Consider the following 11914-nt stretch of genomic DNA (forward strand, 5'->3'; position numbering starts at 1 on the left):
TGCTGCTTCATATTTTTTTGGAACCTGTGATACTACTTTTTCAGGATTCTTTGATGAATAAAAAGTTAAAAAGAACACCATGTATTCAAAATATAAATCTTTTCTAACAATATAAATCTTTGCTATCACTTCTTATCAATTTAACACATCCTTGCTGAATAAAAGTTTTAATTTCTTTCAAAAAAAGAAAGAATAAAAATGTACTGACCCCAAACTTTTGAACGGTAGTGTATATTGTTAGAAAAGATTTATATTTTGAATACATGGTGTTCTTTTTAACTTTTTATTCATCAAAGAATCCTAAACACTGCATGTTTCAGAGTGAAGCATGGCACTGTGTTCATTTCCACACCAGCAGCTCATTATCCGCTGGTGTCTCAGAGCAATTCGGTTTAGTAAATTCTGCTTCAAACAAAAGTTGCATTTGGAAACACAACATGCGCCAACCATCTAATGTTAAAATGATTAACATTTTCGCAGATTCTGCAGTGGGTATGTAAACTCTTGAGCAAAACTGTAATCACAAAAATTTTTTTTGCACATTTTAAATTGCACTTGCAATCAGAAAAATCGCTTTTCTGCTAATCGTGCAGCTCTATTCAGTTGCATGTTATCATCAAATGAATCTCTGTGTTTTCAGTATCTGAACCTGCTTGAGAACTGCTGTGGCATGAGAGAAGCTGCTGTACTGACACTGATTCAAGATATATGTGAGTCCGCAGACACCAGCCAATGGAAATCCAATGTTATTCCCACCATTCGCAACACACATAACACATGCAGCTGTTTAACTCAGATTTTCCAGCACAGTTTTGAGTCGGCCAGCCAGACTAGTTGGCCTTCATCATGTGAGCAGGTGAACATATGCGAGCCGAACGCCTGTGCGGTGGCTGCGTCTGTTTATGTTTCTGCTGAAGCTGAGTTTGTGTCGGATCTGGTCTTGTAAATGTCAGAATATAAACCGAGTCAAATATCTGACCCAGATTTGCAGCTGAAAGTGCTGGAGACTATGAATCAGACCAATCAGATGTCTACACACACACAAACTCACAGTACCCAAGAGAAGCAGTCTGACGTTATAGAGTGTAAGACGTTTTTAGCAAGAAAAGGAGAAACAAAACACATCAGAAATGGTGTGGGAGCTCTACTCAAAATTATAGATTTAAAATAGATATTTAATCCAGAAATGGCAATTCTATCATCATTTATTCACTGTCATGTCATCCCAAACCTGTGGAGCCTATGGAGATGTTTAGCTTAATTTAACCATGATTCATTTAACCGTCAACTTTGCTTTAGAAACGTTTCCTAGAACCCCTCAGTAGAAATAAAAACAGACCCAAATGAGTCAATAGTTGTCAATCCAGAACAATCAAGCTCAAACTGGATCTAAAGAAAGGTCATACATGTCACCGTGCCGTACACAACTCTTATGTTAACGTCACTCTGTGGTCCGCCAGAGATTTTCCTGGTAAATCACAATCATGTGAAAACCTGGATTTAGTCACTGGCCTCATCCTGTTCAATTTCTGCTCTTCAGTCAAAACATTGCGGTTCTGAATGATCTCTGTGAACTTAGTGCTTGTCTGTCAGTTGATGTGTAAGTCATGGTTTCAGTAATATGGACTGCTTTTGCTATGTGACCTTATTATTGAGTTTATTGGGAAGCCTTTAGAGAAATAATCTGACTTTACTTGGAATTTCACTTTGGCAGTCAGTGAGAGTGTTGGCTTTGATTTAATGAAGGAACAGTCCACCCAAAATGCCATTTTTGTCATCATTTACTCACCCATATGTTGATCCAAATCTGTATGGTTTTATTTCTTCTGCAGAACGCAAAAGTCATGGGGAAAAAAATACAAAAATCATTTTCCACAGAAGAAATAATGTTTGACTAAATGATAAAAGAACGTTCATTTTTGGGTGAACTATAGAACGGGAGTTATTTTGTCAGTGTTAAAATACTTTGACATATCTGAGCCACTATAAATAAATCACTAGTTGTATGACTTCCTAAAAAGTGTAAATGCAGTGACACTGGTTTAACCAATGGCGTACGTTGGGGTGAAACTATCAGTTTGTCTTTTAATATTTGCACAAAAATAAGACTCTTCCTCATCTTTTGGCAACAGTTTGAAGAAATCTTGCTGAGTAAGGTAGTTAAAATGAGTTAAACTGTTGACATTTTATATCAGGACAGACATTTGAAGGAAACACATTAACACACACTGTACATTCTGGACCTGCACGAGTCGGCTAAGCATTTGTGTCTAAAATTCTATTCATTATCTCATTACAATGTAAATATAACTAATACATGAGCATTTGAGAAGGCCATATTTGAGTTGTTAATTAAAAATCTCTCTCTCTAGCCTCAGCACTGACGTACCTCCACGGGATGAGGATTATTCACAGAGACCTCAAACCAGAAAACATCGTCCTTCAACAGGGAGAAAAACGGGTGAGTGCAGAGAGAAGTGTAAAACACGGTTTCACTAAGCAATAATGTTTAATAAAAAATTGTCCTTTATTCTGCACTAACTGTTTTTTGAAAACATTAAGATGGTACTATTTTTATACTTTTATTGCTAAATTAAAGATGCATTTCTGCATTTTTTCCTGTAGTTGGTTCATAAGATCATAGATCTGGGTTACGCTAAAGAGCTGGACCAGAGCAGCCTGTGCACATCGTTTGTTGGGACGCTGCAATATTTGGTGAGTACGACATTACATCTGTGCAAAATGCAAGACTTCTCATTGTTCCCACTCTCATCTATACTGATATAAAGGCATTTCTTTCTCTCTCCTGCTGTCTGTGTGTCTCTCTCAGGCCCCTGAGCTGTTAGAACAGCAGAAGTACACGGTGGCGGTGGATTACTGGAGTTTTGGGACGCTGGTGTTTGAGTGCATCACAGGATTCAGGCCTTTTCTACCAACCTGGCAACCCGTGCAATGGTGTTTATGCCCTCAGCTGTCTGTAGCAGAATTTTACACTGCAAGGCCTGATACACTGATTTGATGTTTCTCTGTTAGATCAGTGGTTCTCAACCTTTTTGGACTCCAAGGCTCCCCATTGTCCACAAAATTCACACCATGTAGGCTAATAATATTTTTCATTTATGTATCTGCTGTAATTAATATGAAATTTTTTTCAATAGTAAACTTTTTTATTATTATTGCAATTTTTTTAATATTTGGAAACTGTAGTTTCTATACATTAAATTTCAGTTTTCCAAAAGTTTCATAAGATGAATGTTCTTCATGATTCCCACTCTTCTAAACCGAGGAAAAAATATTAAACACAACTTCTACTTGATGAAATATTTTAGAGCTTGGCATAACTAGAAAAAAAATGACATTCTTTATAAAATATTCCCATTTTATTAATTTCCATGACTTTTCCAGGTCTAAAAAATCACACTTTTACAGTGAGGCTTCCTCATATATATATATATATATATATCAGTTTTCCAAGACTGTGGGAATCCTGGTTCTTCAAAGAAAATCAAATACTTGTTGAGGGGATTAATTAAGAGAAATATCTTTATTTTTAAAAATTGCCTTGGAAATTTACTGAGGCTTGAGAACCACTGTTCTAGAGCATCTGGCTTCCTATCCTGCTTTTAAATAAATAAAACAGGCTGATAAGGAAGGTTAACTGTAACTGAGCAAGTCTGACATGCAGATATGTGGAAATTACACGATTTATAAAATAATTAATAATAATTTTATTAAATATATGTGACCCTGGAGCACAAAATTAGTCATAAGTCGCTGGGGTATATTTGTAGCAATAGCCAACAATACATTGTATGGGTCAAAATTATAGATTTTTCTTTTATGCCAAAAATCATTAGGATATTAAGTAAAGATCATGTTCAATGAAGATATTTTGTACATTTCCTACTGTAAATACATCAAAACTTCATTTTTGTTTAGTAATATGCATTGCTAAGAACTTAATTTGAACAACTTTAAAGATGATTTTCTCAATATTTAGATTTTTTTGCACCCTCATATTCCAGATTTTCAAATAGTTGCATCTCGGCCAAATATTGTCCTGTCCTAACAAACCATACATCAATGGAAAGCTTATTTATTCAGTTTCAGATGATGCATAAACCGCCATTTTAAAAAAATGACCCTTATGACTGGTTTTGTGGTCCAAGGTCACAAATATATAAAAAAAACAACTACTTTTCTTTCTTTTTTGCTAATGTACCAGTGGTGGCATGTGTGTACTTGATTCAGTGCCAGTGTAAAATCAGTGTAAATCAGCCTTAGCGTGATCGGTTAAATTCTGTATCTATATCCATCAGCAAGACACGAAACAAAAGCACAGCTTTTCATAAGTCATGACCTGACAGCTTGAGCCAGAGTTCAGAAAAAAAACTTCATAAACCTCCATGAAACTCTATTGTTCTAATATTTTATGTTTGAGTAAAGATAATATTTCTGCTTCAGCAGTTTGTTTTTCCAGAGATTTCTGTACTGTGATTGGCCACGCTCCAGTATTCTCACCACACGGACTGTTTTTAAAACATAACATCTGAGAACGTCGAAAAATCAAGACTGACGCCAGCGCTGAAGGGTGTGTTGCAAAATAATTCCAGGTTCGCTTGAACTTTCACTGCTCTCTTTTTTCTCAGGCACAGCAAGCTGTTGCAGAAACAAGTGGATGATATTGTGGTTTACGAGGATCTGACGGGAGAAGTTCGATTCTCCAAACACCTCCCGAACCCTCACAACCTCAACAAGTAAGTCCCGTGGCCACATGAACAAGTGGATCTGTTACTAAGAATGTGAAATGTTACAGTTTTTTTTATGATACATTCGATTCTGTTAAATGACAATCTGTAATGTGAAACTGAATATACAATGGTAAAATTATGTAGAACGGGACTTGATTTTATCCATCAGTATTTGATTGGATCATGAAAGCGGTCTGTGATATTATTGGTTAATTAGATTTTTCCTCTCCCACTTGGTTACAGCAACAGAATATGAATGTCTTAATAAGTAAACGGAATCAAGTCACATTTATTTATATAGTACTTAATACAATACAGATTGCGTTAAAGCAGCTGATCGTAATAAACAAAATGTTGCAAAGTTCTTCAGTTTCAGAAATTAGTCATTTTCATATTTTTTAGTATTAAAATTTTTATAATTACAACATCAATTTAAACTATAAAGCAGGTTTACAGTAATTAATCTAGTGTTAAGATAAATTATTCAGAAACTTTTTACTGAAAGTAAGTATCATTGATTTACTGTTATAGTTTTTGTTAATATTTAGAGTTATTTTTATATTTTCACTTTAATTTTAGTCAAAGTTTTAACGATTTTGTTTTTTGTAATTTTATTAGTTTTGAATATGTCTATATAGTTGATTATTTTGTTTTAGTTATTTTAGTACTTGAAGTTAAACTAAACAAAAATGAGAAATATTGCTTTGGCAACTAGCTTAAATAAAATAATGTTAGGGTTTTATATTTAATAGTTTTTTATAATTATTCATAATTATAATTTTTTATATTTTATTATTTCGTTTCAAGTAATGATTTTTTTTTCTTTTTATGGTTTTAGTTTTAGTTAATGATAGTAACTCTGATATTAAAGTCCGCCGGAACCGGAAGTTGCTTCCGACTTTATTTCAGTATGGTGACGTATTTCCAACTGAAACGGAATATTGAGTAGAGGGCGGGGTTTTGTTTTTGAGCTCCTCCTCTCGTCTTTCGTTCGCAGCAAACTAACGGTTGGAGGGTCGTGATTAAGCATATTCTGCCGAAGCCGTCAAACTGACGTCATCAGAGAAGGAGTGCCATTCTGGATTTTGATTAAAGATTACCAAGACGAACAATTTGTTTTAGAGGATTAACTTGCACGGATTAATCGTTGACCTTAAGGCTAGCAATGTGCGCTAACAAAATAAATATTGTTAATTTTGATTTCATGCAGACTTTAACAAATTCATAATAAAAATGTAGCCCACGTAGTTAATCAAACTATAACTATGTGTTTCAGACTGTTAGCTGGTGAACTGGAGAGCTGGCTACAAATGATGCTAAGATGGTCACCTAAAGAGCGGGGCAAAGATTTAAGAAAGCGGAGCCACGACAGTCAGGACGGGGTCAAAGACTCGGAAGAGGACAGTAAAGAAGGCAGCTCAGAGGGGAGCAAAGACTCTCCGAAAGCTTCCTGTTTCTGCTTCGATGAATTAAGCCGAATTCTGAATCTAAAGGTAGCTCTCGTCAATGGAGTGATCACAGTGTCACATGTAAACATGTCTAATGCGATGGTCTCTGTCTCCTCAGCTGGTCCATGTGCTCAACATGACCTCTGCTGAAATATTCACCTATTCGGTGCAACCGCAGGAGGACGTGGCATCCCTGCAGGAGCGAATCGCGCAGGACGCTCGCATTCCTCCGGCCAATCAGGAGCTGCTGCTGGAGGCGGGGCTTGCGCTCGAGCCGCACAACAGCGTCACGCAGTGTGCAATCGATTATAGCGTATGTTTGGTGGAACTAGGGCTGTCAAAATGGCAAAAAAAAAGCTAAATTTGAATTTTTATCAGTATTCGAATTATATTCAAACTTAAAAGGCATAATTTCAGTTAGGGTGAAAAAAGCTTTTGGCTTCTCTCATTAGGCCACAAGAGGGCGCATCGAGCAAAATATTACTAATGCACATTTATTAAAGCAATAAGAATATTGAGTAGAGGGCGGGGTTTTGTTTTTGAGCTCCTCCTCTCGTCTTTCGTTCGCAGCAAACTAACGGTTGGAGGGTCGTGATTAAGCATATTCTGCCGAAGCCGTCAAACTGACGTCATCAGAGAAGGAGTGCCATTCTGGATTTTGATTAAAGATTACCAAGACGAACAATTTGTTTTAGAGGATTAACTTGCACGGATTAATCGTTGACCTTAAGGCTAGCAATGTGCGCTAACAAAATAAATATTGTTAATTTTGATTTCATGCAGACTTTAACAAATTCATAATAAAAATGTAGCCCACGTAGTTAATCAAACTATAACTATGTGTTTCAGACTGTTAGCTGGTGAACTGGAGAGCTGGCTACAAATGATGCTAAGATGGTCACCTAAAGAGCGGGGCAAAGATTTAAGAAAGCGGAGCCACGACAGTCAGGACGGGGTCAAAGACTCGGAAGAGGACAGTAAAGAAGGCAGCTCAGAGGGGAGCAAAGACTCTCCGAAAGCTTCCTGTTTCTGCTTCGATGAATTAAGCCGAATTCTGAATCTAAAGGTAGCTCTCGTCAATGGAGTGATCACAGTGTCACATGTAAACATGTCTAATGCGATGGTCTCTGTCTCCTCAGCTGGTCCATGTGCTCAACATGACCTCTGCTGAAATATTCACCTATTCGGTGCAACCGCAGGAGGACGTGGCATCCCTGCAGGAGCGAATCGCGCAGGACGCTCGCATTCCTCCGGCCAATCAGGAGCTGCTGCTGGAGGCGGGGCTTGCGCTCGAGCCGCACAACAGCGTCACGCAGTGTGCAATCGATTATAGCGTATGTTTGGTGGAACTAGGGCTGTCAAAATGGCAAAAAAAAAGCTAAATTTGAATTTTTATCAGTATTCGAATTATATTCAAACTTAAAAGGCATAATTTCAGTTAGGGTGAAAAAAGCTTTTGGCTTCTCTCATTAGGCCACAAGAGGGCGCATCGAGCAAAATATTACTAATGCACATTTATTAAAGCAATAAAATAACATGACTATCTGTGAAAAAGTGCATAGTGTTTATAAACCAAATATAATTAATTAAGTTGCTTAAACGATTATAAACAAAACAGCATCATGTATGCATAGTTTAATACAAAGGAACGAAAGCCAATCACACAGAGTACTTTTTTCATTTAAAAACATGAGATGCAGTGGGATGGAAAATAAAATAAAAACGCCATAAAGTCTGGAGACATGTTTTTTAAAAGTTGAGCTTACATTAATTTTACGCGGCTTTCTAAACATGTGGCTCTCTTGTGTGAGACGCGAGTGCAACGGTGATAGATGTCCCTCTAGAAAAATTCTGTGTGAATTTTGTGTGTGAACGGCGTGGTTTCAGTTTTGACGTAAACAAGATCTTCTCCGCACTGATGTTCTGTTTTTCCCGCAATATTTTGAATGAACAACGTAGCAGCGCCGCATCTAGTGGGTTCAACTGGATAGGCTAAAAAAAGCATTAAAAAGCAACGGCATATAATATAACACAAAATAATATATATATTATGTGGTAGAAATATGCTTCCATTAAAAAAATAAAATAAAATAATATAAATATGAAATAAAATATAAACAATTTACACAATAAAACATACAAATACAGAATAATAAAAAAAAATATTAAAGAATCAAAACTTTTTCAGATGTTTTATCTGCTATGTTTTAGTCCAGATTAAAATGTAAAAATATTTATGCGTACACAAATGTTTGAAAATTAATATTAAGTAGTTAAATATTTGGCATTATTTCATAAACACCATAGTGAATACAAAAATTTAAACGGCTGTTTGAAAACATAAATATGGTCTGACTTCCTCTCTTTTCCGTGACATACGTGTCTGAAACAGAAAGTAGCACAGCATGTTTTGTTTACAGGACAAACCGCATTATTTCTGCTTTTCTCTAAGAGTGAATTAGCATTTTCATTCAGCTGGTCTCCTACACTCGTTCCCACCATACTACTCATCCATGCTGGTTTTGTTTACATGACCGATTGGTGGAAAACAAGCATTCTAAAAAATCTGAATAACACCTAATAGATGATCAAAAATCATTCAAGGCATTTTAAAGTGCCTACAATAACAATACTGTTCATTACTGCAGTAAATAAGAAGGGCGCCTAAACTAATCTGTGTTTTGTGACGCAGAGAACGAGCCCAAGCGCTTGCTGCCCTACAGCTCCCAGAGACGCACGTGGGGTCAAGTGTGGCACACCATCCGCGCGCTGAAGGAGGACTGGCAGAGACTGCAGCAAGGCCAGAAAGTCGCCATGTAAGACGAGAAGTGCTCTGTACGAGCTAACGCTGATGTGAGAGGCTGTAAGTGACCCGTTCGCTCTCTCTGTTCCAGCATGAGTCTCCTCAGACACAACGGCACGCTGTCAAAGCAGAAGAACGAGATGGTGTCGATGCACCAGAGGTTAAAAGCCACGCTGGAGTTCTTCAGCACCAGTCTGCACATCGACATCGACAAATACCAGGAGCAGAGAGCGACGGGCATCGGTACCACACACGATCAAAATGAAATACTAGTGTACACTGTAAATGCTTATTGTTGTTTAAAAATAGTATGTGGAAGAGTATTATAAAAGTTTTACATGACCTCATTACATTGCATGTTTAATTCAGTGAGGGGCGTCCAGTTATCATCTTAGAAATTAAAATGTTCTTTTAGTAATTGAATCTAATTTTACGCAAAAATATATTAACTTCTAATCAAATAATTGGCAAGGAAGATAGTCAAAAGCACTTTGATTATCAGTTATTAATTAATTTATATCTGTTTATTTTATTATTGTTTTAAAAATCCCTTTATATCCTTTCGGATTAATAAATTTTTTTTTTTTTTAAATAAGCACTTGACATTCTTTCCAAATAATTAATTATTATTATTATTTTAAAAAATAAGCACTTGATATCCTTTCCAAATAATTAATGTATTATTATTATTTTAAAATAAGCACTTGATAGCCTTTCCAAATAATTAATTTTATTTATTTATTATAAGTATTATTATTTTTTTAATTAGCACTTGACATTATCTCCAAATAATGATTAGTTATTATTATTTTTAAAAAGCATGTGATGTCCTTTCCAAATAATTTATTTTATTTCTTTATTATAAGTATTATTTTTTTTAAATTAGCACTTGACATTATCTCCAAATAATTTATTATTATTATTATTAGTTTAAAAAAGCATGTGATATCCTTTCCAAATAATTAACTCATTCATTTTATTTATCATTATTATTATTAAAAACACTTAACATCATTTCCAAAGAATTAATTAACTACTAATTATTTTACTATTATTATTATTATTATTATTATAAAATAAGCACTTGACATCCTGTCCTATTCACTTGTCACTCTGGAAATGGAGGGTCAGTGCATTGCATTGAGGGATATAGAGCAACGGCACTTACATCGTCATCACATTTTGTACGCCACTGATAAGGCAGCCTGACGCACACCTAAAATTCAAATGCAAATGCAATTTTAAATTCGACGAATATTCGAAATTCGAATTTTTATTTGACAGCCCTAGGTGGAACAGCAGCTTTCTTAAAATTCAAGCTGATTTAATTGACCCAGTTTATTTAGAGTGTTGATATAATCCTGATTGTTTTGTGTTGTTTAGATGATGGACACTCGGCGGGCAGATGAGCCGCTGGTTTTCCTGTTTGACCGTTCCTGCTACAGCTACGAGCCTCAGTTTACGCCGCGTGTCCTTCCTGAGAACATCCGATTCGTCCGTGAGTTACTGTCTAAACTCAGAATTCAGAGAGAAAAAGTCTGACTTTTGAGATGTAAACTCAGAACTGTGAGAAAGTAAGTCAGAATTCCAAGTCAGAGTTTATATCTTACAATTGCAACTTTTTTCTCAGAATTGCAAGTTTATTTCTCACAATTCTAAAAAAAAAAAAAAGTCAGAATTGTGAGATATAATCTTTTTCTATTACTGTATATATATATAACATTATCTCCAAATAATGATTAGTTATTATTATTTTTAAAAAGCATGTGATGTCCTTTCCAAATAATTTATTTTATTTCTTTATTATAAGTATTATTTTTTTTAAATTAGCACTTGACATTATCTCCAAATAATTTATTATTATTATTATTAGTTTAAAAAAGCATGTGATATCCTTTCCAAATAATTAACTCATTCATTTTATTTATCATTATTATTATTAAAAACACTTAACATCATTTCCAAAGAATTAATTAACTACTAATTATTTTACTATTATTATTATTATTATTATTATAAAATAAGCACTTGACATCCTGTCCTATTCACTTGTCACTCTGGAAATGGAGGGTCAGTGCATTGCATTGAGGGATATAGCAGTAGTAGGTCATCTGGTTTTTCCAGATTTCATGTGAAAAATATCTGCATACTTAGTTTGCATGCAGTGTACGTACTGCATATTGAAGAAACAGTATTATAGGTATGAAATTCCACACATAACCAAACACACAGGCTGTCATGTCTTCTTTGCTTAGCAAGCCATAATGACCACTGACGACTTGAATTAAAACAAAAGAACTGATTTACTGAGTTCACTTTAGCAGCGCGCACACATCAGTTCACTTCTCACAACGCACTCTCAGCACTAAAAAGCATTATGGGAAATGTTTTCTTAAAAGGGGAACATCCCGACAAATGACTATATAAACTGTCTCTGTTCTTATTATCGAAAACAATGAATTAAACATTATACTAAGCATTTATGACTAATTTAAGTCACAACACAGGCGCTCAATTCTGTTTAGCATTGCTTTCAGAACAAGTGTACACTAAGTGTAGATTTGCTCATGCTGTGGCTGTTTACATGTTTTCCAGCCTCTGAAAAATTATTGAGTGTCTGGAGAGAAATGGAGCAAACCGCCCTGGACTGTGGACAGGTAAGAAGAGCGTGTGTGTGATTTCATATTGTCAGCCGTGCCAGTGATCATAGCTAATGTTTGTGCTGCTGTAACCTGTGTTTTAGCGTTGTAATGTGTGTGTGTGTGTGTGTGTGTGTCAGACAGAAGACGTGAATAAGCTGGAGGAGGAGATGATGACCCTTCAGACTGATATCGTGGACCTGCAGAGACAGCCGTGGAGGAGTGGAGAGGCTTTAGAGACGCTGTAAATCAACACACACACACACACACACA

At 35.6% G+C, this 11914-nt stretch overlaps 1 protein-coding gene across 1 annotated transcript in view; it reads left to right on the forward strand.

Moving 5' to 3' along the window:
- The window catches only part of LOC107754415 (inhibitor of nuclear factor kappa-B kinase subunit beta-like), a 31518-nt gene that overhangs the window by 13813 nt on the left and 5791 nt on the right, over positions 1 to 11914 (forward strand). Inside the window, exons 5-17 of the mRNA XM_016570851.1 lie at positions 641 to 710; positions 2373 to 2461; positions 2626 to 2715; positions 2831 to 2955; positions 4650 to 4757; positions 6028 to 6244; positions 6318 to 6516; positions 7057 to 7265; positions 7339 to 7533; positions 8882 to 9015; positions 9094 to 9245; positions 11598 to 11659; positions 11782 to 11885. Of these exons, the coding sequence (XP_016426337.1) occupies positions 641 to 710; positions 2373 to 2461; positions 2626 to 2715; positions 2831 to 2955; positions 4650 to 4757; positions 6028 to 6244; positions 6318 to 6516; positions 7057 to 7265; positions 7339 to 7533; positions 8882 to 9015; positions 9094 to 9245; positions 11598 to 11659; positions 11782 to 11885 (1754 nt within the window). The remainder of the gene's footprint in view (positions 1 to 640; positions 711 to 2372; positions 2462 to 2625; positions 2716 to 2830; positions 2956 to 4649; positions 4758 to 6027; positions 6245 to 6317; positions 6517 to 7056; positions 7266 to 7338; positions 7534 to 8881; positions 9016 to 9093; positions 9246 to 11597; positions 11660 to 11781; positions 11886 to 11914) is intronic.

The sequence above is a fragment of the Sinocyclocheilus rhinocerous genome, unplaced genomic scaffold, assembly GCF_001515625.1.
Source record: "Sinocyclocheilus rhinocerous isolate Xijiao unplaced genomic scaffold, SAMN03320098_v1.1 scaffold1223, whole genome shotgun sequence".
NCBI classification, from domain to species: Eukaryota; Metazoa; Chordata; class Actinopteri; order Cypriniformes; family Cyprinidae; genus Sinocyclocheilus; species Sinocyclocheilus rhinocerous.